The following is a 27,958-nucleotide window of genomic DNA, read 5'->3' on the forward strand; positions in this document are numbered from 1 at the left end:
CCTTTTCAGAAGAAATTATACTAAAGACTTTGTCACCATTTAAAATATAGTGCCGTCGACAGCTTTGAACTGGCGATCCTCAGATACGAATGTCAGTAGGATAATGGCAATGTCATCTCGGACTAGTCTACTGATTTCAATTATTGTGACGCCTATTCTACGTACTTCCCTGCCATCACTTTTTTTTCTATATACTGACATTTCATCTTCTACGAACTTAATTCTTAGTTCATCCGACCCTTTTCTGGTCCAATAATGTTTACTCGGCCCTTCTTACGAGTAATCACATTTCTGTAGATTTCATTCGAACTCTGCATTTTCCTCGGCCAACTCAAAACATAATTTTATTTGATTTCTTTTCAAAGTATTTACAAATAGTGGAACTTAGTTTACTTCCCAAGAAGTTCTCAAAACGGAGTACTGAATTTAGGACTACACACAAACGTTAGAGCTCCAGTGACGTATGATCAACATGGCGTCATACCTGCGTCACTAGACATTTACAACAAGAAAACGTCCATGAATTAAGCTGAATTCGAATCCACGATCGTAGCCTTCCCACAGCGTCAAAGCTTCATACATTAACCACTGCGGATACCACGACCGAAATTACTGTATTATAAAGGGACATCATTTTACTCTTACTTCAATTTTTATTGTACCTCAGTTTTTTAATGTACTTCACTCCCATCCCTTCTATTAGTAAACTTCTAACCGTCCACCACGCAGAACCAAGGCCACGTATGCAGTCAAATTCGCCTTACGGTCATAGACATATTACTGAGTTAATGAGTATAGTACGTTCCACAACTATGTTCGCGTTTTCCAGTGACTAAAAATTTTTCAATATTGAATCACATTTTCGCACAGATACTGTCGTCCGTTTGGCTACCTCGCATCCCGGTTTTCCCCACCTGCTTCTGCTCGCCCTTCTGTAAAGGCTAGTGGCTGGGCTGTCTTAGCTCTTATCTGAAAGCATTAATTTCTATTAGGAATTGGACGTCTACGTAATATTATGAAACTGTTTAAAATAACTTAAATGGGCCTCGTTAGGTAATTGTCACGTGATTTCCTATTTTTCTACGACCTTGAGACAAAACCACTTGGATGGACAGTAGATAGCATATCTGAGTAATTTTATCTTTTCGGATTGGGCAGAAGTGAAGATTGAATTTACAGTACGTAAGGTACTCTTTTATATAGTAGGTACAGAATTATTTCAACATGAGTTACTAGTACGAAGAACGAAACTGGTAATTGGAATTAGGTACAATAGTCTATAGTGCGATAATATGCACAAAAGAACTGAAGCCTGTATCGAAGTGAAAGGCCACCTTTTCAAAAATGTGTTTAAATATCCATATTATGATTATTTTTCAATTTACCTTCATTCTCTAAATTGTACGGTAATATGCTGTAGACAGTATTATACACATTGCATAATGAATACGTCAAAATGGATAGCTCAGTTTGTGAGTAAAATCACTTATTGTTAATACAGTACTGTATTTTGATTAAACTAAAACGTAATAAAAATGATCGAACTCAAAATCGCGATAGGCCTATGTCCTGATTTACGTAAAAGGATGAACTACTTTTCTTCCTTCCTATGCCTAGTAAAGTGATTTCTTGGTATTTTACGCCAGATCATCGAACTCCAGTCGTGGAAGTGGGTAGCAAACGGTGTTTCCGGTTCTCATCCTTTAATCCAAAGGTATAGCCAGGTTAATATTAGAAATATTAGTAAAAATAAAATGATGTCCCTGTATTTATTACAGATGAAGATACGAAATAATGATTTCTGTATTATAATTCTTAAAGAGTGTCGGATTAAATTTTCTTTTATTATATTGCTTATATTCCAAACATTTTAATCAAGTTAATCGTATACTTTCTCAGTATGATATTGGAGAATACAGTTTAAATAAGTAAATGTATTAACATGTTTAAAAATCAGCTTATCTAGTTCAAACTTATAACTAATTAAGTTCATATTTATAAAGATTTTGTATTTATTTTTCTAAATTGGAATATTTAATCCATATTGTTGTCAAATCAAGTATTATAATAATGCTATAATAGTAATAACCTAATAATTTGGCACGTCTATGCGAACTCGACAATAAAATTTAAAATTTGGGTAGTTTACTTCATCAGTGAAATTGTTTGAAGTCATTTTAGTCTAATATAAGTCGAATAATATTCTAATTATATCGCTTGTCAGGGATCAGCTGGAGTCATCATCTGAACGTCATGCTGTTGGTGCAGATATTGATTTCCATGACGTATGCAAACAGCAGACTGTAAGTGGCACCATGAGGGGTGAGACAGGAAAGCAGGTCATATGGGTCGAAAACTGACAGACAAATGCAAAATGACTTTACAATTTGTAACGATGTTAAGAACTAGAGTAGGGGCCTATATCTGAAAATGGAGCATATGAAATTTTTAGGACATAGCTAAAGTAATGGAAGAAACTGATTATTTCGTTCCTCTGAAGGAACGAAAAATTCTTTAAATGTGAAAATATTTTCTGTAACAGATTTAGTTACATTATTTTAAATAAATGGCCAGCCAAGATATTGTACGAGAAATTTCAATATTGAGCCATTCGAATATTTGGATCCATTTAAAAAATAGACTAGTAGTGGTAGGACATATTTCTAGTACAAATTCCTGGTTAATGATTGAAAATTGCACACATAAAACACTAGGAATGATCATTATTGAAAAATCCCTACTTCATATTCCGGAAATATTTACAGAAGATCCTTCGAATATGAATACAGATGAAAAATCGTATTACTTTGTGTTGAAATGGATATCAGTACAAACATTTTTTAAATTTTCAAGTCAATTTGAAAATCTTGGTTCGTTGCGTTAGTAAAATAGAATAGAGAAGACAATTTTAACACACAGAGCTTTCAAAAATCATGACTCATTATCCCAAAGGTATCAAGAATGTTCGAAATATTTTATGTTCCATTTTCAGATACAGTACCATTACATAATTTATTAAAGCAGAAAAACGAGAAAAACTTTAAGAATACAGGTGAACTCTTTCAGAATTCAAATGATCCTAAATATTAAACATTCTTACGTCAAAGTATATAAGAAAATTCTTTGAATTTTGAACTAGGTAAATCGAAAATTAAAAGCCCTTATTCGTGCGAATATAAAGAGAGTAATTGCACACTACGAGTAGATGATTTTGAAAAGAAATATTATATCGGAATGCATAAACAAAACATTGTATATTTGAAGTGATGCTCATCTCAGATTTAGTATCTAGTAAATATTCGGAAAATATTATACTGAGTCAAATTTATCCTATGCATTTCATATTCAACTTTACTGCAAATAGAAATGCTGAGAAAATGTTAATTTGCTAATTGCTTTTTAAGCTACGAATGTTACCTATGAATTATTTTATCGTCATTATTCCATTACTTACTTACATTTGAATTAATATACGTCTTATAGAGATGGAAGTTGATTTGTAATGTGTGAAATGTTATTCTGAATCTTTTTCACCTAGTGATCTCTAGTTAAAGAAATATAGAAAATTATATTTGTGTCTTATTATAAGAACGTCTTTATTAATTTATAACTAATGAAAATGTTCTCCAGATATATTTCTGGATCTAATAAGATATACCTTAGAACATTTATTTCTGTCAGAAGTGGCAAGAAAATATTTTGAGAAACTATTATCGAACAATAAACATTTCTTAGCATTTTAAACATCCTACAAGAATGACTGATATGAAATTTTTATCTGTCTACTGTTTCAAGTTGTCCAAGTGTGAGCCAAAATATTGAAATATACAGAGTGTAAGGGGTAAAGTGTCATTATTTCAACTGATGATTGTTCATGTCATGAGGAAGAAAAAAAAGTCTTCAGAATTTTTTCTAATTGCAATATTTAACTAATTATTAAAGTTTACAATATTGGACGTTTGGCAACGTTGCTGGATGGGGAAGAGAGAGTATACAAGTACACGGTACAGCTCAAGCCGTTACAGATATACCAGTACAAAACAGATGCTCTGTTCTAATGCAGGGGCGGACCGTTGTTTACATAAAACGAACAGCAAATGCAAACTTTCAATCTCTTTAATATAACTTTGTGGTGAATTTTCATTTTATTTATCAATATTGGGAATATTGGTCCATTTTTTTATTATAGTGTAAAAAATAAACAATAATGGTTTACTGCAAAAAATCACACGAACTTTTTTTTAAATGTAACATTTTAATCTCTCCCGCTTCCGTAAAACAGTACAATTTTTAAAGAAATTTTTGTTTGTGTGATTTTCGAAACGAGGCAAGAGACTCCTAGTTTCTAATAATCGCTGAGAAACCGCTGCAAAAGTTCGCCGATTAGGTAAACTTCATTGCGGTAAATGTTGACGGTACATCTTCTTCCCTCACTTAAATTACGACGACTTTCTGCATAAATTAGTAACATATGATTTTCCTAAATTGTGAATGACATTATAAGTTGTTTATCGAATACCTGGTACCGAATTGTCATCCGCTCGGCAGTAGACCTATGGACAGGGAGCTTGAACTCAGCTAACACGTACGTAGGTCTACTGCCTGCTGAACACGTTTCCATGTCTTTCACGCCAGAATATTAACAAATTTAAGCATGCAATTTTATTTAATATCACGAAAACGTAATAGAACACACAAATATGTATTTAAACTAGGGGCAGAGAAGGCCCGACAGCCTTATCTCTACCAGGTGAAATAAATAAATACTACTAAATACTAATTAACTCTTTGCTATATATACCGACTGATGTAACTTTAATAGCGATATAAGCATTATAACGCGAATAAAATAAGAGAAGAAATATATTTTTTTCTGGGAAAACTATCAAGTTTTGACCGTATGTTGTACGGACATTTTTTGATCCTGTAGACCGTACCCGACGACTGTGGAAAGGACGGCAATTATATTCCTTACAGTTACACTCTGTATAGGCCTAATTTAATATAGGCGACATTCAAGATGACGTCTCTGAGTAATGTACAGTACAAAGAAGGAACCGTAATCGAGTTTCTTAATACTGCTGAGAAGGAAATTGTGGCTATCATTCAAAAAAGTTTTAGTAAATTATATGGAACATCAGCAGTGAATACAGACATGGTGAATGAGTGTACCAAGAGACGGAACGCCTCAAGAACAAGGCGAACTAAAATCCATCGGGTTCAGGTCATTTCATGAGAGCAGTAAACACCACACATTTTACAGCATGTTTATGTTCTCATTCGCTGGAATTCGCATCACAAGTGAATAACAGAGACTGGACATTAGCTCAACGAAGAGATAGTAAACAAGATGTTGAAATACCTCAGACACAGCTAGATAAGCATGAAATAGTTTTAATGAAATCTTAGTCAACCACAAGTTTTAGAGCAAAGCAGTTTCATTAGCGTTCTTTGTGTTGCACGAAACAGAAGGTAAATCTTTTCTGTCTCCGATCAGATGACAAATGAGGCATTGATCCATCACTATAACATGATAATATACATTTAATGGAATAGCAAAAATTCTTAATATAACTGGAGTAAAAAAAAATCAGAACAGCCTGAAAAGAAGCATCTAAGAAACCAACAGATATTCTTTGTCATTGTAAGTATAAAAATGCATGAAGAAATCACAAAACCTGTATTCCATGTCTTATGATTTCAGATCCTTATCTTTTCCGAAAAATACCGTGTGTGAGCAGTATTATAGTTGGGAAAAAATTTTAAGTGGAACTCACCTTACAGTCTATTTCAAAAGACTCGTATGTAACTTCTTTCACTGGCTGTCGTTTTCTACATACTGTTTCATTTGCCATCTCGCAAACACGATTATACAGGAACATCATTTTAATTTTACTACCATATCCAATATTAACCGGGCTATACATTTGGATTAAGGTTGAGAACCGGAAACACCGTTTGCTACCCCCTTCCACGACTGGAGTTCAATGATACTAGCGTAAAATACAAACAAAACACTTTACTAGGTGTAGGAAGGTAGAAAAGTAGTTCATTCATTTACATAAACTGAGAAATATCATGATTTTGAGTTTAATCATTTTCATTAGGTTTTTGTTTAATCAAAATACAGTACTGTATTAACAATAAGTGTTTTTACTCACGAATTGAGTTATCCATTCGGACGTATTCATTATGCAGTGTATATTATACTGTCTACAGCACATTAGCGTACAATATAGAGAATGAAGTTAAATTGAAAAATAATCATAATATGGACATTTAAACACATTTTTTTTTAATGGTGGCCATTCATTTCGATACAGGCATCAGTTCGTTTGTGCATATTATCTCACTATAGGCTATTGTACCTAATTCCAATTACCAGTTCCGTCCTTCATACTAGTAACTCATGTTGAAATAATTCTGTACCTACTCTATAAATGAGTACCTTACGTACTGTAAATTCAATCTTCACTTCTGCCCGATCCGAAAAGATAATATTATTCAGACATGCTATTCACTGTCCGTCCAAGTAGTTTTGTCGCAGGGACTTGGAAAGGGGGGAAATCACGTGACAATTACTGAACGAGGCCCTTTTATTTAAGTTATTTTAAACAGTTCTATAATATTACACAGACGTCCAATTCCTAATAGAAATTAATGTTTTCCGAAAAGAGCTAAGACAACCCAGCCACTAGCCTTTAGAGAGGGGCGAGCAGAAGTGGTTGGGGGAAACCGGGATGCGACGTAGACAAACGGACGACAGTACATGTGCGAAAATATGATTAAATATTGAAAGCTCTTTCGTCACTGGAAAACGCGAACATAGTTGTGGAACGTACTATACTCACTAACTCAATACTGTTTACTATGACCGTAAGGCGACTTTAACTGCACACGGTGTCTTGGTTTTGAGTAGTGGACGGTAGGAAATTTACTAGTAGAGGGGGTGGAAGGGAAGTAAATTCAAAAACTCAGGTGCAATAAAAATTGAAGTAAAAATAAAATGATGTTTCTGTACATAGGAATGTGAACTGAACTCTTGAAGTGGAGGGCAAACACTGCCTATGAATATCAAGCCACTTGCCCGTAACACTAGGAGAGCATTTCTCTTCTTTGATATTACTTTATTCATTGTGATGATTGATCTGTTGCACTCTGGTGTTGAAAATCGCAGGTTGCCGATTATTAGTTTTAAAATTTCAGTTCATGTGTTTCAGTTTAATACTCAATCTCATAGAAAGGGTCGCTTTTCTAGCAAAAGAAAAATATCTCAGAGTCTGCTTACACTTTTATGAACTCCACCTATATTAGTCTCAGAGGCCTGTTTTTTGTGTTAGACAAATTCAGTTCATTTACAAGTAAATTCATTTGTTTATCAGTTAGAGAGAAAAATTTCAATTGATGACACTGCAAATTCACTAGCTGGGCGGCATTTCTTGAGATTAACTTCACTTTTATACAACTAAGTGCATTCTCCGTCTGCCTGCATAGTGTTGAACTGCATGAAGAAAAAAATGGACTGATCACATCTCACTCCAACTTTATCTTTTTGTGTTTCTGTTTAATGGAAGTCTATCGTAAATTGAAATTTGCTAGAATACTGGACCCGATAAATTAAACAAAATCCTTCTATCCATTAATATTTACCTAGAAGTAAGAGAATATTTGTACCAGAACGGTGAAGTCATATTAATTTTTAACGGGAACGGTAAAGTACAACTAAAATTTTAACCGGAACTGCGTTTCGATCTGTTCTGGCCCAACTATAGCACTGTGTGTGCGACAATATATTTGAATAGAATAATTTGAAGCGAATTTGGCTAGTAAGCAGCACAGGACAGAAAATCTATTATTTTTCTTTCACTTAATGACGTAGACGTAGAAGTGGACAGAGATTGTTTTATTGAAAGAACTGTGAAAGTAGATATAAAGTACCACATTTTTTACGTTAATGTTGTCTCTTCTCCTCCCTTTTCTTTTTCTTCTTCTTCATCTTCTTCTTCTGCTGACTTTCCGGTTTAGACAATTTTGTCTATGGCCGTTCACTATTCGAACCATCTTGTATGTGGTTTACTCTGATCTCTTCGTCCTATTGGTCTATACGATAGAACTGCCTTGGATAACGGAAATTTTTCGTTCTTGCTTAGTCTATTGTGGTTGTTTTTTTTATCTACAAACGATTAGGGAAAACACGGAAATTTTACTTGAAGCAAGTAAAGCGATGCGTTTGGAAGTAAATTCTGAAAGGAAAATGTATATGATTATATCTCGTGACCAGAATATTGTACGAAATGGAAATATAAAAATTGGAGATTTATCCTTCGAAGAGGTGGAAAAATTCAAATATCTTAGAGCACCAGTAACAAAAATAAATGACACTCTGGGGGAAATTAAACGCAGAATAAATATGGGAAATACCTGTTATTGTTCGGGTGAGAAGCTTTTGTCATCTAGTCTGCTGTCAAAAAATCTGAAAGTTAAAATTTATAAAACAGTTATATTACTGGTTGTTCTGTATTGTTGTGAAACTCGGACTCTCACTTTGAGAGAGGAACAGAGATTAAGGGTGTTTGAGAATAAGGTTCTTAGGAAAATATTTGGGGCTAAGAGGGATGAAGTTACAGAAGAATGTAGAAAGTTACACAACACATAACTGCATGCATTGTATTCTTCATCTGAATAATTAGGAACATTAAATCCAGACGTTTGAGATGGACAGGGCATGTAGCACGTATGGGCTAATCCAGAAATGCTTGTAGAGTGTTAGTTGGGAGACCGAAGGGAAAAAGACCTTTGGGGAGGTCGAGACATATATGTGAGGATAATATTAAAATGGATATATGATGATAGAGAGTGGATTAATCTTGCACAAGATAGGGACCAATGGCGGGCCTTTGTGAGGATGGCATTGAACCTGCGGGTTCCTTAAAAACCATTTGTAGGTATTGCTATATTAATTTTTCTATCTTCCAGCTTCTTTAGTAATTGTATTTCTTTAGAAAATATTCCTTGTACATTTCATGTTGCTATTTGAAGATTCATAAAACTTTTTTCCAAGCTGTGGTCGTTGTCCGGTTTTTACAGTGATTTTTGACATTTGTGGAAATATCCTCTGGGGGGGGGGGAACGAACCCAAATGCAGAATAAGATGGGTGAGGGAATTAATGTTGTACCTTAAATATATTTTTAAAAATAAATCGTAAATTATACATTTTGACGATGCACATTGTGATGTGTAGTGGGAAAAATTGATTTCAGAAATACCAATTCTGTTTTTTTCCTTTATTGTTTCCGTTGATAAAATATTATGGTTTAGATTAGTTTCCGTCGATATCATAAATCAAGGAACAAGGCATATCAAGGTCACTAGATTCGTGCAGTGGTGGAATTACAATAGTAGGAGTAGCCGACATACATGAAGAAAACATCGCTGAAGGTCTTTTGTCCACTACAAATCGCACAGAATAAATTCCGGATCCTAGTTGTGAGAAAACATCAGCTAAGTGTGACGCGTTTCGATCTGTGCACGGTTTTATGCTGGTGTGTTACGGCTTCATTTCCGGCTCACTGTTGGGCATGGATTCTGATTCTAGCGCGTTAAATTGCTTTGTTACTTCGGTGACTGATCATTTCGTTGCGTGAATCAAACAGGCTGTATTGTTGCTCAAACGCACAGCCTTATATGAAAGGACGTTTGTACCGCCGAATATCCTTCTCTTCGTATAGGGAGCGGATTCAAATCCTGAAATCGGGGAAGAAGGAATCAGAATTGTAGAGAGGTGGAAAGGGTAGAGTCGAGAGAGATTTAGTCCCCAAGCAACATAAATCTCTTGAGGCGGACATCCGTTCACAGGGACAGTAAATCTGCAGATATATGTTATCGGCAACGTCTGCAGGGACCCAAACCTCGATTCCGGTTATTAGAAACCTATGAAGAACTTGCTGATGCAGGGAAGAACACAACCCAGTCCTCTGTCTCTTAGTCTGCAGGAGGAAATAAAAGCTTCAATGATAGGCTGAAATTGAAACGACTACATACAACTCTGTCACAGTCTAGTATATACAGTCACGAAGCTTGAGTTGTGAGGGTGCTAGAAACAATGGACTGTGCCGGTACTATTTCGCATTGTCTGTAATGAGGCGATAGTAGCGATCCTAGTGGTTAGCAACTGTCTATGGATGCATATTTACTACGTATTGAGCTTCGTGACTGTATAAACTAGACTGTTACTCTACCCTGTTTCAGAAATGCATCAACGACTATAAATAGTTATTAACTCCTACCTATGAAGAAGAAGTCATTAACTCTTCAACATTATAAAACATTTTGAACTTTAAATAGCATTATCATGTTTTAAGAACAGATGCAACAATAATGCCAGCATTAAACATATATAGGTTTACTAGTAAAATTCAGATGTCATAGGGCAGCCCTGGGGAAAAGGAGATGAACTCGCTTTTTGTTTTATTAACCCACATCACTTTCCAACAGCAGCGATACGTTTACTTCCTTCTTTGAACTTCTGTTTGTACACAAGACGTCACCTGTGGCAGAACGTGATCGAATTATAACTATTTAGATCTATTATTATTCAAATGAATAAGGTACTGCACAACTACACATAAATATTAGTATTAGTATTATTAATTATTTATTAAAAATTCAAAAGTATATAATTTAATAATTAGAACTGACATATGCACAAATAGTGATTATACACAATAAATATACTATTTAATAACAAATGTTCTATCATATAACTATTCAATTAGCCACCGGCGTGGTTCAGTCGGTTAAGGCGCTTGCCTGCCGGTCTGAAGTTGCGCTCAGGGGCGGGTTCGATCCCCGCTTGGGATGATTACCTGATTGGGTTTTTTCCGAGGTTTTCCCCAACCGTAAGGTGAATGCCAGGTAATCTATGGCGAATCCTTGGCCTCATCTCGCCAAATATCATCTCGCTATCACCTGTCTCATCGACGCTAAATAAGCTCGTAGTTGATACAGAGTCGTTAAATAACCAACTAAAAATAATTATTTAATTTATGTTGGTTTAACTCAGACTTACTTCTGGTTTTAGTGCAAGTTTTTCACCCTATCGCATTTATTTTAAACATTCAAACTTCTTTACTTGCACAACTACACATAAATATATTATATTTAATTAAATGTAACCAAAATGATACTCTTTCATTACAGAACATGAAAATAATACCATCTAATTACATAACATAACAATAATACTCTTTTATTACAAAATATAAAACTACTCGTAATACTCATTGTTACGGTTTTTACGATTATCTGCATAACATTATCAAGACATCGTGCTTTAGCACATAATGCCCCTATGTATTATGCAGTGAATTGCAACTAATTCATCTCAAGATTCATTAAAGGATTTTAGAAATCGTCGTAATACTGTATAGCTACGAAGCCATTATGTTTCCCTATTGCCATCTGTGGCTATACAAATAAATTTTTCCCAGGATAATTCATATCTTGTCACAACTTCAAAGACAGCTTCGAAAATATCATTTCCCCTTTGTATTGCCTCTCAAAGATACAAAATCCAGAAAATCTCCTAATATGCTGAGTTCAGAATCCGCACCCCGTAGAAAAATGTCTAATTGCGCAGTGTCTTTTGTATCTTTTCGTCGATATCTAAAGGGTAGCATATCAAATCTCTCAATTTTACTTTTTGCTCATCTTCAACGTCCTTAGCTATTTCCGTAATTTTGTCTGTAATAGTTCGCCGAGAGAGACTTATTGATTTAAATACTTCAGTATTTTTTTCCGGACAAAGACGCTCGGAGTCAGTCATCAAATATTTTCTAATAAATTCTCCTTTCAAGAAACATTTCAAATTTTCGGCTATATGCTTCGAGATGAGATATCTGACTTGAATTACGTTTGTTCCTAAACAAACTGAAGCGGGTTCATGTCTAGTTTTCTTCAACTCTTATAACTTTCTGAGACCGTTCGGGCGTATACGGAAGGAATATAAAAAGTATACTTTTAAATATGCGTAATTCGGAATATCTTAAAGTCACAAACATTTTGTAAAAAAATAGTACACATATATAATGAGAGAGCCAACTATCTATATGACAACCACAATGTGAAAAATGAAATGAAGTAACATTTGAAACCTCTAAAACATAGTTCACTATAATCCTTTGCTTGAACAGTGTTAAAATGTCGTTGCGCATTAAACAGGGCACAATATAATAAACACAATTCCTTATCATTATGAGCGACACAAAAGTACTTTAATTACCATTTGAGTTTAAAACATATTTCTTTGCTCTACCATGACACACGACTCCATCACTGATGCCCAATCAAATGTTATGAAAGACATACTAGTGCTTGCCTAGTAAAGAAGGCAAGTCGTGGCAGTTCGTGGAAGGAGTTAAAACACGGACAGAGGGGAGGAACACAATAATAATAATGTTTAATAATAATAATGTTTTATTTTATTTTCGCTGGCAGAGTTAAGGCCATAAGGCCTTCTCTTCCACTCAACCAGCCTTAATCAATACAATACATAAATTTAAATTACAAATATTTTCACTACACTTAAAAGGTTCTCCAGCAATAATCTTCACTACACATTTATTTAAATTTAGATAAATCTATAAGGTAAAGTAGTAACTTAATTTATGAGTTAATTTAATTCAATGAATTATAATTAATTTAATATTTGAGATAGCTAGTAAAATGATGAAAATTAATTTAATATAAGCTTACTAGGACTATGTTACAGGGAGAATATATCTTATCTCCATAACTGTCATAGGGTAACTGTAAGAATTACATTTTTAAAACTGTTCAAAACTGATACACCAAACTAGTGGTTTACAGTCAGCTTTGAGGTTACAATGGATCATTAAATTAGTTTGTCACGATGGAAGAATATAATGATCTCTAAAGAATATTACGTTTTAAGAATAAATGTAAAGCATGTGGAAAAAAATTTGGGTTTCAGGAATATACTGACATACGAATAATTGAAAAACCACAAAATAACTTAGTTCTTCAAAGTATATAAATTTTCGAAGTGAATTATGGTTAACTGTAACACACATTATTGTTTTGTTTCAGAATCTTAAAACAATTATTGACTTTTTGAGACAATATTATATCAAAAAGTAGATAAAGCAATACTCCTAGGTGTGAAAAATCATTGATTTAATAACTCAAGCCTTTAACTGACAAAAATTAACTAAATTATTTATTTACAATTAAAGGGCAAATTATTTTCAAGAATAAAATACGTAGTATTTGATAAACTACACCTCCTGACAGAAGTTTTAGGAAACACCTTCTAAAGAGGTTTCACTTCTGACTTTATACTTACGTGAAACGACCTTATCTCTATACAGGGAATAAATTTCTGTTAAAAATGAAGTTTTTCACTGCAAATCCAGTCTCACTACCTTCAAAGTATGGATTATAAAACAATTTTCCTGTTATGAAAACTTATTGACAAATTATTTTCTTAGAAACAAATTAAACACTCCAGAATTTGTGTAGGCCTACGTAGATCAATGAATTTTAATATAAAGTTAAATATTTTCTGAAATCATTCTTCCATATTACAATAATGTGTCACTTTAAGTCCATACTCAAAGAATTTCGACTCATTTTATTATTTTTTTTTTTAAACAAATCTAACCTTTCCACACGTGTAACAAAATCCACAACTGTTTACTAAAAATGAAGAAAATAAGCTGATTGACAAGTTTTTGCCAACTCCCAGTGTGATGATGTAAATGGCAATGGCGGTCCCTGACCAATTTCCCGTGAATTTCAAACTTAAGAGAACTTTGGAAACTGGAAATTTTTCCTTAATGAAAGATAAAAAAAATCTGGTTACAATGTGTGATCGAGCTGTCACAAATTTGTAAAATAAAAAATGATAACTGCAGAAGAAATATTTCAGATATGTCTAACTCAATCCCAAATTTCATTGGTTTAACTACACTCATTATGGAGTAATTAATTTTTCCCACAAAAAAGGTAATTTATCAATAAGTTTTCCTAACAGAAAATTTGTATATAATCCACAGTTTGACAGATAGAAAGATTGGGTTTAAAGTAAAAAGTTTATTTTTCAAAGACATTTATTCCCTGTGTAAAGATCAGGAGGTTTCACATAAATATAAAGTCAGGATTGAAACATCTCTTTTGATGGGATGTCCTTAAACTTTTGGTAGAAGCTGTAGTAATTTATCTTTCACTCTGAATCTATACTATTTAGTCAAATGTTATAGGATTGAGTGAACGTTGAGCATTCATTGAAAGTTTAATAAATAATTACACCGATCTATTACGTTAAATTATTTATTAATTCTATGCACATATTAATTTACAATAAATTAATCGTCGTAAAATACCATTGCCTTATAAAAATTATACATTTTAAATAAATATATTTGTACATGTGACTGTGGGTGTGTGATAGGAGCTGACGAATATATATCTCTTTGTGAGGTGAATTCTGCAAGTGAAGACTTGCAGGACCATAACATTTGACCAGATAAGATAGTCTGCTAGTGTGTCAAAGTACGATCATTGTTATTAGCGAGGAACAAAGTTAGAGTCCTTGTTATAGGTAGATATCAAGCAATTCTTTTTTCTGCATTTTCTTTCAATTGAACGTAAATCTGGCTGAAAAATACGTGATAGGTTTGGAAGAGTTTCGTTAGAAAGTGTAGCCTACATTACTCTTGGTATTAACGTGTTCTGTCACCATATTATATAGCATGATTCACAACGATTTACCGTCCCTTACGGAGCTTTTTTCCAGAGACATTCTAAGCAAAAAATTCATATAAACATTTGCCCTAATCTCAATATTTTCAGAATTACACTAATTTCAAGTTATTTGTAAAATACCATTATTCTTGAGTTTTAAGGGTAAAAGAATATTACAGATATAGAATGAACTATTCTGGAGTATCATTTTTTAATTAGCTAGTATTCTGCAGCTAAAAATGTGTTGTGAATTCCATAGTTGCTTTGTACATTTTTTTTTTCAATTTTTAACTGCAAAATTACATTCTCTTACGCAATTATCATAACAATTGTTACAATTCACGCCACTCTTGTAAATTCTTTAAGACTGAACGTTAAAATACATAATTAAAATTTAAAGAATCAAGTTCCTAAAGTCGTATGATTTGTAACAATTTTTTTGATACGTTTGTAAGAATGATGTCATTTTTAGTTAAAAATTGAAAAATAAAATCTGTGCAAAACAATTAACAACACATTTTTAGCTTCAGAACAATAACTAATTAAAGAAATGACACTTCTGAATAGTTCATTCTCTATTTGTAATATTTTTTACCCTTAAAACTAAAGAAAAAATATTTTACTAACAATTTCAAATTAATGTAACTTTGAAAATATTTAGATTAGGACAAATGTTTATAATGACTTTTTTTGCTCAGAATGTCCTCGGAAATAAGCTCCGTAATGGACGGTAAATCCTCGTGAAGCATCCTGTATAATCGCCGGAATGTAAATTCTCTCATTTTTTTTAAATTTACCTGTCTTTATTTCATGTTCATTTATGCAATAAAACTGTTGTCATCCACAAGGACCACGAACCATTTAAACAAATTCATTTTACGCCATGCTAGTATTCGATTCTACACAAAATAAATTATTGTGTCCAGACAACATGACAGATGTCATGTTGGTGAGAGAGCACCTTGGCGGTCCGGTCGGGGTTTAAATGTCTAGCCGGCGCGGTTGATGTCTTGATGACGAGAGAGAGCCTCAAGTAGGAGCTCGGAAGTCTCTGAGTTAGAAAGAACGCAGAAACTTCAGACGAAATGATATCACATCTGTAGTAAAGTTGCGATCTGATCATAGCAGTTAAAGCCACTATAAATAACTTAAAAAAAGGAACAAAAACAAACAAATGAAGTATTTCATAACGATACGAAAGAGATAACTTGGAAGAAAAATGCATTATACAACTTTAAAATCTTATCGACTACGCCTTAACTTACACAACAATGGTCCCAAACAGCTGTTTTTAGATCACGGAGAACCGTGCATAGCGAGGAACGGACTCATTTTCGTTCAGAAACCCCAGACACAAGAAAAGTGTCTATGATAAGAATGCTCAGACCGCATTCATCCGTCAAAGAGCATGCGCGATTGATTGTATGAGATACTGAGTGGAATTTCGAAAATATTAGGAAATTACTAGGAGAATAAAAGGAATGTGCTTCCACACAGACTTCTCCAGTTTGCAGCCTGTCGCCTGTAACAAAATAGTGACCAAGATCTCAGAATAATCTAAATATATCTTACAATAATAATGTATATATTTATTCGCACTGCAAATGGTATATACCCGGTGGCAGTGGTAACTAATTACACTCAATAATGACAATTAATAACAAGCACAACTAATAAAAAATACAATTAATAATAAATAATAATTAGTAATAAAAATTAATAGGAAAAATAACAAGAAGCATCCTAAATTGAATCAAGCATGATCTCTCAAAATAACATTTAAAGTAAATCTAATTTGTATATTATCCCTAAGTTCGAACTAAAACCCAGAGTATGATATGTTCATACCTGCGCAAGAACCTTTCAGCACTACGCTTTTTTCGCTGTCAACTCACTCACTGCACTGGAAGTACGACACATTTCACTGATTCTATCCTGATTTCACTAACACTTCAAAAACATTTTACTGTTCAAATACTTTGCATGCCACTATAAGCTATAAAACTTCACTGACACAAACACATTTCACTTACACCACACACTTCACTGACACAACACATTTTTTCAATGATACGACACTTCAAATAACAAAATATCAATTACATCCTTTAAATAGTGTGTATAATATACTACCATCTATTAGTAAAGTTCTTAAGTCTATTTTTAAATACATTTTTGGTTATTGGTAAAGCCTTTAGTAAGTCTGCAGGTAACGCATTCCAGTCCATGATAGTACGATTGAGAAAATAATAATAATAATAATAATAATAATAATAACGATAATAATAATAATAATAATAACGATAATAATAACAACGATAATAATAACCCCGTGGCGCGACAGCCAGTGATGGTCCAAGATCGACCAGCGGTTGCTAGTCTCATGTTCACATGCCTCAGGAGAGATGAACGATCATCGAACCAGAACGGAAGTATCGTGTGATGAACACGATAATCCCTCAAGTCATTATAGGTGGTTTTCGTAACCGAATCATGGTATCTATTTTAGCTCCCCAAATTCATCACCGTGCGGAGTGACACCGGTTGCATACATTGGCCGAATTTTCATTAAAAAAAATTTTCCTTCCCATGAGGATCCTAACCAGCTCTCATTCTGTAAAGCGAGTCCTAGGGTTGATGCTACGACGCTATAGCGCGAGACTAAAAATATTATAGAGGTAAGAAATTAACTACAACGTTGCGTGGAAGAGACAGTCTGCAGTTCGAATCCCACATATAATCAATATTCGTCAATGTGACGTCTTAGCTGAGCAAGCTGACGTTAAGGTACGACAGTCCAGTCACTTGCCTGTCTAGTCTGTAAAGTTGAATTTTTCGGAACATGACAAAAGACAAATCTTGAAATACGAGGAATTCATAAAAATTTCTGCTTCATAAATATTTGTTAGGCATTGAACATGAATATCCGTCTATATTCTACGGAGATAGAATTTATGCACTTAAGGTAAGTAAAGAAATGAAACACCGCCATTCTTTTTGTTCATTAGTACAAATTCTGAAAATGACAATTTTGTAAAATTATTTCATTGATATTTGTTATACGTCAATAATTTTGTGTTTATTTTGTCACAAATAATTGATCATGATGATGTTAAATTACCCAAATTACAACACTGCCACTGATAACTATGCTAAGCTTACATCCTCCGAATACTTCTTTAAAAAGAGAGTTAAATATTATTACTGCCTACATACTAATTGACATGTTGCTTCTGGATAATTTTAAGTTAATAATTTGCCTGTCTTTTTCTATTTCAGATAGGGATACTTAGCGTAGGACTATGTGATTTCACTTCGAATTATTTTCCGCATTATTAAGAAGTTGTGAATGTCAATATTGTGCAAGTCACAATTTGAAATTTTCTGCAACTTAGGAATAAGTGTTAAAATATCTGCTTATTTTTATTTTCTTTAAGTAGAACCCATTGCAAATCATCTAACATTTCTCACGCCAATGGACATATAGATATTTACCATAAACGAACCCTTTCTAGTGTTTGGATGAATGAAAGAAGCCTCATTCTTGACCCCACTGTCCGTCTTGAGAACGATGATCAACAAGCCAATAACATTAACGATGGAAAGAAATCTATTTAAAATCCATGTATTCCTCATTCAGTGAGATACAAAATGAATATTAATACATAGGAAGCGAAAAGACTTCTTCTTGGCGCTAGGGGAACTCCATTTAAGTTAATAAAAACTATTCTCCTTTCTCTTAAATTTTCTAATGAGGAAATTAACAAAATTTGTCTAATAGTATTGAGAGATTCATTATCCATGTTACACATTCTCTTGTATATCACTACGTAATATTTTATTTTTTTTTTTACTTCATTTCATTGCTCTTTATTGTACTTTCATCTCATGTTTCTCCGAAATTAAATTGAACTTCATTTTTAAATTGATCATTGTTCTGTATTCTATTCGCAAATCATATTTTATTTTATTTTTAAGTTAACTTCTGCTTTGTATTCTGGATCCTAGTGGTCAGCCGTAGATGTCGACCAGATGTCCCAAATTGTGGAATTATTAGTAGAATTAGATTGACGGATTGTTAGACGGTAAGTCCGAAATACCTTGGTAACAGCGTTATCGGAAATATGCATTCCTCCAAAAGTCATACAAATTTGATGTTTGAAAATCACACTACTATCCTACTCCCTTTTCATGAATATTAATGCCAAATTATAATTACTATTTTTAGGTCTATCGTACGTCTCCAAGAACTATTGTTTCAGAAAATTGATTTGTTGTATCGGCACTTAGAATGGTGGCTTCAGAAAGTAACTTCTGTAAACAAAGAAATTATAATAAAATACAATAAAATAGAAGAAAATATATAACAGTTGTATGAGCACTATGTCTGTTGGCTTCTTTATTTATATACGTGTTTCGGGGAGTACATCCCCATCATCAGTGATGTCAAGACTTCTTTTAAGCAAATTTTGTTGAACCATATTTTCTTATTTATGAATTCTATTTTGAGTCGTACGTCATGGTATAAGTTGACAACCATTTCTTTACTAGCCATATTTAATGATAAAATACACGTTTTTGGTCAGTTATAAGTGTTCATTAAAATTGATGTAATACAATAAAATTGAAGAAAATATATAACAGTTATATAAGCACTATGTTTGTTGAGCTTCTTTATTTATCATACATGTTTCGGGGATTGCATCCTCATAATCAGTGATGTCAAGACTTCTTTAACACAAAACAAAATTTGCTTAAAAGATGTCTTGATGTCACTGATGAAGAGGATGCAATTTCCGAAACATGACATGATAAATAAAGAAGCTGAACAGACATAGTGCTCATATAACTGTTATATTTTTTCTTCAATTGTATTGTATTTTATCAATTTTAATGAACACTTACAAAATTGACCAAAAACGTGTATTTTATCATTTAATAAATTATTACCCAAAAGTCAATGTAATCACAATTTTCGGTGCCGATGCTTAGAATTCCATTTCCGTTAAAATCTGGATGTAGATATACTTGTATTATCATTTATCAGCATATTTTTCCCGTACTTTGCATAATGAAAGGGAAAAATCAGACAAAATTTCGCCTGAGAGTTTCTTAGATGAGAAATGCTCCTCTCTGCTGGGAAATGTGCTCGTAATCGGCTCTGAAAGATAAAAATGTAAATGGGGTCATGTGATCTGACGCTTAAGTGCGGAGTTTATTTCCAAGTTACGACTTCCAAATGGAAAGTAAAGCGAAAGTTGCGAAACACTCCTCTTGTACTTCACGGGTCGGACTGGCTCCTGTAACTTTTTACAATTCAATTCCAAGAGAGGAGGATTCGCCTCTTCGCTTTTGTAAGAAATACCCTTCCCCCGACCCCTTAAACACCACATTGGGGAAGAAGTGTCTGCCATCAAAAACTCTGTGCCAAGTATTTTGAATAATGTAATTGAATTAGATGGCAAAAATCAGTCTGAAAATTTATTTCGATAAGTTTAGCAAAGACTCAGTTTGCAAACCCAGACAATGGATTGCCTTGCAGCCAAAACTGATCCGATACTGGAAGTCTGAGAGGTAGAAGTGCAAAAGTCAAAATCTAAACGAACATTCAGAATTGTCTACAATTAGTTATCTTTCTCCAGTATATTGTTACCATACAAATTAACAATTTTATTCTTCGATAATGAAATGCATTATATTTCAAACAGAAATAAGATTCTGGCAATGATTTGATACAAAAATAAATTACCGGTGCTTTTCTCATATCTTAAATAAAATATCCATTATATCCTCATGTATTTTTATTATAGGCCTATAACTATTCAGAAATGCATACTTTGTATTAAGTTGCATAAGTTCGTAGCGTTTTTTCATAAGCTTATGAAACACATCACATACACATAAGAGAGAACTTAATTCATCAAAAATATATTCTCCTTCATTATTTATAACAGTCTGCAAACGCTGGAGTAGTTTTTAAATTCCACGCTTGTAGAAATCGCGTGATTTTGAATTAAAGAAGTCGTCAAGCCAAGTTCAGAGCGCATTTTCATCCGGAAAGGAAGTTCCTTGAATGTTGTTCGATAGAGAGCGGAAAAGTTGAAAATCTGAGGGCGCAAGACCAGGGGTGTGGAATGACTTCCCAACACAATTCCTGAATAGTGTTCTGTATCAAGTTAGCAGAGTGCGGACGGGCGTTAATGTGGAGTAGCATCACTTCACGCAGTCTTGTTAGTCGTTTTTTCTTGGATTGGGTGTGCAAGACGTCTCAGTTGGTGGCAATAAATGTCGGCAGTGATGGTTATACCTCAGGGAAGCAATTTATAGTACAGCACACACTCGCAGTTCCACCAGATGCATAACATTATCTTTTGTGAATGCGCACTGTCTTTTGTACAGGGAGTTGCTTTTTTGTTCGGGGCTCAACCATTCCTTTCTTTTTCTTAGGTTAGCATAAGACATCATTTCTTGTCACCAGTAACGATATTGGATAGGAATGTTCGATGTTGTTCACGAGCCAATCATTGACGAGCAAGCAAAGATGCTCGTATGGCCATCCGCTGATTTTTGTGGTTTTGGCTTGGAACATGCGGTACCCATATACTTGATTTTTTAACCTTGCTCATTGAATGAAAATGTCGCACGATGGTGGAATGGTCACAGTTCATCACAGTTCTCGGGTATACTGACTTGGATCATTGTGGATTAATGTGTTTAAATGGTCTTCATGAAACTCCGAAGGTCTTCATGAACGTGGAGAGTCACTAATGTCAAAACGAGAATACCATTTTCTTGCAATGCTCTCCCATACACGGCGCAAATGTTTCTGGCCGCCTCCACTATTTTCGGCCCTCTATTGAACTCAGAAAGAAGAATACGTCGGAAATGTTCCACTTTCTCCACTTGACACTCATTATCTAGTGTCCACAGCTTCACTCACTATCTGCAAAAATGAAAACTTCAATATGTAAACTCAAGCAAAACAATTGAACTTCAAATAAAAAATGACAATCGATAAATAAACCTATAGCAACCGGAGTACCAACACGCGAAACAAAGCGCTAAGAACTTATGCACCAAGCTTATTACACAGGTTTGTGAATTAAAGTATACAAATAAAAATACCTGAATATTACCTACGAAAATGATATTTAAGTTCCAATTATACATACACATATAAATACAAACACATATACATACATTCACACAAACATATGTATTTGTCATAACACATACAAAAAAAACACACACACAACAATAACCAAAAAAATATTTAAAAATAGGGTTAAGGACTTTACTAATAGAAGCTAGTATATTGCACACACTATTTAAAGGGTGTTATATTGATGTTTTTTATTTGAAGTTTTGTATCAATGAAGAAGTGTCTTGTGTCAGTGAAGTATGTTTTGTAAGTGAAGTGTGTTTGTGTCAGTGAGGTTTTATAGTTTACAGTGGCAGTGCAAAATATTTCAACAGTGAAATGTCTTTGAAGTGTTAGTAAAATGAGGATAGTATCAGTGAAATGTGTCTTAGTTCCAGTGCAGTAGTGAGTTGACAGCAAAATGAGTGTAGTCCTGAAAGGTATTTGTGCACGTATGAACATATCATACTCGTGGGTTTTAGTTTACGGTTAAGATACAAATTAGATTTCCTTTAAATGTATTTTAAGTGATCGTGCTTCATTTAATTTAGGATGCTCCTTGTAATTTTTATTATTATTATTTCTATTGTTATTATTATTATTTATTATTATTATTATTAGTATTATTAATTATATTTTTAATGTCATTATTGAGTGTAATTAGCTACCACTGTCACCAGGTATATACCCATTTGCAGTGTTTATACATACATACATACATACATACATACATACATACATACATACATACATACATACATACATACAGTCGACCTGGTTGGCACGTTGGTATAGCGCTGGCCTTCTATGCCCAAAGTTGCGGGTTCGATCCCGGGCCAGGTCAATGGCATTTAAGTGTGCTTAAATGCGACAGGCTCATGTCAGTAGATTTACTGGCATGTAAAAGAACTCCTGCGGGACAAAATTCCGGCACATCCGGCGACGCTGATATAACCTCTGCAGTTGCGAGCGTCGTTAAATAAAACATAACATTTTTTTAACATACATACATACATACACACATACATACATACATACATACATACATACATACATACATACATACATACATACATACATACATACATACATACATACATACATACATACATACATACACGCACACACATACATAGTACATGTTTAATGTATATCTGTAATAACTCTTAACTGTATAATTTCCACTCTACCTACCATCTCAAGCTTGATTAGTGAAATATGTTATTAGTCAGCGATATATCCAATAGAGGGAGAAAGGAAAGGGCCACCGTAACTCATTATTTCCTGGCTTAGTTTCCTCATGAGAGATGCCTTATTGGTGTCACTTATAAGGTTTAAATCTATATTTGCACAAGTGACTAAACAACAATTAACATATCAGAATATTGCAAGTGTTATACTACCATAATATTCACTTTTCTTCCTAGCCTTAGATAATATGAGTAATTAATTTAAACAGCTAGTGTTTTTTCCATTACATAGTTTGTGACCGACAGTATGCGTTGTGTTGTTCCAGTTCTGGTCAGCCTATGTGCCCTGCTCGACGCAGCATTTGGACGCCGTGCAATTGGCTTTAGAGCAGATCGATGTGATCCGACGCCTGGTAGCCAAGTACCCTACCTACATGACCCTGGTCACCAGCACTGAAGGTACACAACCATTATATGTGTAGTATTAATATCATATTGAATTAAATATAACGTGTGTACGTCTGAATGAAACAACGCAGGTTCAACCTCAGTGATTTACATGAAATACGATGTACGAATTTTTCATTCTGATTCAAGTGTTAGTGTTTTTGGTAATGAATTTGGCAAATTCGGGCGCGATTTTCGATTAACAAATGAAGATTTATCTATCTTCAGTAGGCACCGGTTATGTGCCACCTGCTTTTTAATGGTATAAAACTTTATTATAACATTAAGTTATTTACAGTTTTGCAAATGAACATAAAATATAAACCTAGTACATTAGAAGGACATATTTAGTTTGCAATCCAGTGATTTTGCTCATAAATAGAAGAATTTCTCATTAAAGTTTTCCATTTGAGCAAATCTGTCGCCCCTTCCTTTTCAATCAGCGTTGTAGTTTTTGCGGTGGCATTTGAGCTGGAATCTGACTGAGTGGTTCATTGGAATGACTGATGAAGGATTTGTGAAGTTGTGTAGAGTGTAAGATGGTATTCACTGAAGGCATCTCTAAATAGTATCACTACATTCTAGCTACAGAGCGCTTTTGAGAGCGTGTGTTTGCATTGCTTAGTTATTTAATACATTTCAGTAAATGTGTCTTTGTCTTAGTTCGAATTGTTTTCTCATTGCATGTGTGGGAAAAATTTTGTGGTTCCTGAAAATAAACGGGCTAGTTCGTGATTTTCTTTTTTTTTTTTTTTAATTCTATCTGTCCCTGCAAAAATGATCTATTATTGCATATAAGCTGCCTTTAAATAAATAGTCGTACTTTGTTGTTGTTATTAAATCCAAGTGGTATTTTGTAGTCCCGCGCCGTGGCGTTGTGGTTTAAGGCATCCTGCCTAGGACTCGCGTTACGGAATGCGCTCTGTTTAGTGTCCCCATGGGGAAGAAATTTTCTCATAAAATTTGGCCAGTGTATGTGATCGTTGCCCACCCATCATCGTGATGCACTTGGGGAACTATGATACGTAGCGAAGTCCGGTTGCGAAAGCCAGCTTTAAGTGCTGAGGGGATCATCGTGTTAACCACACGATACCTCCATTCTGGTTGGATCATTATCCACCTCTGCTTCGGCTTGTGAACTTGAAGCCAGTAGCCGTTTGGTCAATCTCGACCTTTCAAGGGCTGTGGCGCCACGGATTATTATTATTATTATTATTATTATTATTATTATTATTATTATTATTATTATTATTATTATTATTATTACTAAGTGGTACTTTGTACTGAGTACAATTTCTGTTGTTCACGACTTATAAAAACAGATAACCTACACGAATGTATGTAAACACAAAGTACCGGACGTGCGGGGAGCAGCGTGAACTGTCAACTCGTAAAGTGCTCTCCTTACCAAACGAAGCGAGTACAATATGATTGATTTACAGCTAACTTCATGCAAAGTAACCAAACGCAGGACTCTACTAATGGAGGGGAAAGATAGTTTTTAGTCTGAGATGAAGTTTCATGTGGGTAGATTCGATAATATTAACTATCATGAAACAAACTCTCTTTCTGATAGCTCATTCGTTCCCCTCTCGCACAGCTCTCATGCCAGGTCTCGCCTCCTCATCTGTACTACGTCAAACGTGTTAGAAAGTATACACTCTAATTTCGTTATCGAAGTTGAAACTCGGTAAGCATTAAATACCAATCATTTCACAGAGTTTAATTAGTTATTCCTGTACATTGTCCTCCTGATTTTTTTCGTAGATTATAGAACATTTTTGGGTTGAATTGGCTTGTGAGGGCTTGACTCAGGATGGATTCTTGTACTGAGGCGACAGAGGCCCATTGTGCTCTCTGCATGCGATGATCTTTCCAAGTCCGATGAGTGGCGTTGTATGATAATTGTGAATCCAACGCTGACAAGTGGGTTTTCCTGTCTCAGCCCCTCGAGGCAAGCATCCATTCCGAGACGAGATCAATCCCTGATTTTAATTTTCGAGTACAGGTGTCATTCCAGTGGTAATTCATTTTGCAAATGCCGATCAGAACGTATAGGAAAAAACTATGACATCATCTGATATGCTGCGGTTGATGTATGCTGACAGTGCCTGTAAAACGAGTCTTGATCAGGGCATGGTGATCAATATAGCAGTTATACCTTCAAGCAAATGGTTTTCCCTTATTAGAACTGTACAGACAAAGAATCTCTTTCATAGAATCCACGTCTTACCTTTCAGTGATCTATCTCTGTACGCAAAAACAAAAAGGCTGACGGCAAACAGTGATTCCTTCGCCTGAGAAATGTAACCCTGGACTCGTATTGATTAAAGAGTACCCCTAAGCCATTATGTGATCAGGAGTAAATTTTAGTAGTAGGAAAATTAACTTTGTAAGAAGTATAAAGAAGTGAAGTAGTTTTGTAGTCAAATTTAACTTAAAATCGAAGTAACGAATTATTAATTTATCACATACTCAGAACATTATTTTGTTTTCCAATACACAAGTAAACGTTTGTGAAATTAATTCTTTTATCCAAAATGTTGATAGCCTTAGATTTCAATGTGTACAGTAAGTTCATGATAGAACTTTCTACTCCGCAAGGAATATATTTTGGTGGTGTATATATTTCAATTCTGAAAAGATGCGCTACCAAACATTCATGTGCAGCTACTGGTCTGAATATAACCAGGCGTCAATCATGAGTAGGGGGCGGATGTTGATAACCTAAAAATATACTTAAAATGATCATTAAAATGCCCTTAAACTAATGGAAAAATGACATGAAATTAAAAGAAAATGACATTCAAAATATTATTCAGCGTACTCGCACCACACCTTCTTAAATATTAGTCACCTTGTATCAATAACTGCCCTGCAAATCTCTGAGAGACGAGGCAACTTTCTGGAATTTGGCTAAGATAAGGGAAAAGAACATGCAACAAAATAAAGGTTTTAAGGAAAAACTATAGATTTTAATGAGGATTTACAAGGTGTTTCAATCAGGAGTAGTCCATGTCAGTGCCTTCATTCTCCAACTCCTCCTCCTTTCGCGCTTTACTTTTGTTACCAGATCTTCCAGATGAGAGAGTGTGAATGACAAAGCAAATTGTGGGCGCAGAGTACATTCTTGCAATCTCTGTGTTAAAAACACTGTCTACTACACAGTAGACATCCCTTTCGAACCATGCTGAGGACACAACGTCCTGTCCAGGACATGGCGAAAGTTTCCTCCCTTCCAAACATAAATTCTAAAGACACCCTCTTACCGACAAAAGAACAGTAGCGGTCAAAGTTCTCACTTAAACTAAGCTGCTGTCAAGCATTTTATATTACATCCGTTGTATGAACTGAAGCCTTCAGTGGAATGAGGGATGAACTTTAGAGTCAGTTTCAAACTATAAAACTCAAACTTCACTGTTATTCAGTTATTCAGTAGGTAATTGCTACTGACCTATTTGGTTAGAAAATGATTTAACAGACCTATCGGTAAATAAGAAAGTAAAATGCATTCCAAATGATCTGAAAGTTCTTCAACATATTAAAAATGATGAAAAAATGCCCAAAAAATATATAAATGACCTATTAGTTAAACGTAAAAGATGCAATTTAAGAAATCACTTTTTTACGTTGATATTAACATAGAATGGATTTATGTATTAATAGGCATCGTCCTAATGTGAAAAATAAGAAGATAACTTTTCATCAACATCCGCCCCCTACTCATGAGATATCTAAGCCAGGAGATAATGGGTTAGGATGGTCATTTCCTTCCCTCGAGCATTGCTTATATTGCTTACTAGTAACCAACGAGTTAGAAAAGAGATTATAGAGTGGTCAAGTTGGCTTGTACAGCGCTCTTAGAGGTGGCGAGGCGAAATATGACAGTAATAAAATAAGCGCCCTCAATTGTATGATTTTGGTTGCTTACAACGTTGAGTATACGGAGATAGGAGATAACGAATACATATCTACAGTATTTCTCTTTTCTTGCAGCTTCCCTTTGAAAAATAAGCAACTGTATTTACGTACTTGGCTTTTAGTCGAGTCATATGTAGGTACCGTAGACAGAAGAAAACTTGAGTGCCGACAATAATTTGGAACAGAAATAAGGATGGAAATTTCCTGTGATGCTGCAAATTAAACCACTTATCACTATACAGGGCGTAAGGGGTATAAGTGCCATTATTTTAACTGATGATTATTCAAGTCATAAAGAAGAAAAAATATTTTTACAATTTTTTTCAACTACAACAATTAACTAATTATGAAAGTTTACAATATCAGACGTTTAGCAACGTTGCTGCATGGAGAGGAGGAGGTTTAGAAGTAGCCTACACAGTACAGCTCAAGGGGGCAGAAGCAGGTTTAGAAGTACACAGTACAGCTCAAGCGTGTATAGACATACCAGTACAA

At 34.3% G+C, this 27,958-nt stretch overlaps 1 protein-coding gene across 2 annotated transcripts in view; it reads left to right on the forward strand.

Moving 5' to 3' along the window:
• Positions 1 to 27,958, forward strand: part of LOC138708622 (dipeptidase 1-like) — an 817,747-nt gene that overhangs the window by 601,166 nt on the left and 188,623 nt on the right. For both annotated transcript variants that reach the window (XM_069838726.1, XM_069838727.1), the window contains exon 4: positions 23,422 to 23,554. In XM_069838726.1, coding sequence (XP_069694827.1) covers positions 23,422 to 23,554 — 133 coding nt within the window. The remainder of the gene's footprint in view (positions 1 to 23,421; positions 23,555 to 27,958) is intronic.

This window comes from Periplaneta americana, chromosome 11, assembly GCF_040183065.1.
Source record: "Periplaneta americana isolate PAMFEO1 chromosome 11, P.americana_PAMFEO1_priV1, whole genome shotgun sequence".
Lineage (NCBI taxonomy): Eukaryota > Metazoa > Arthropoda > Insecta > Blattodea > Blattidae > Periplaneta > Periplaneta americana.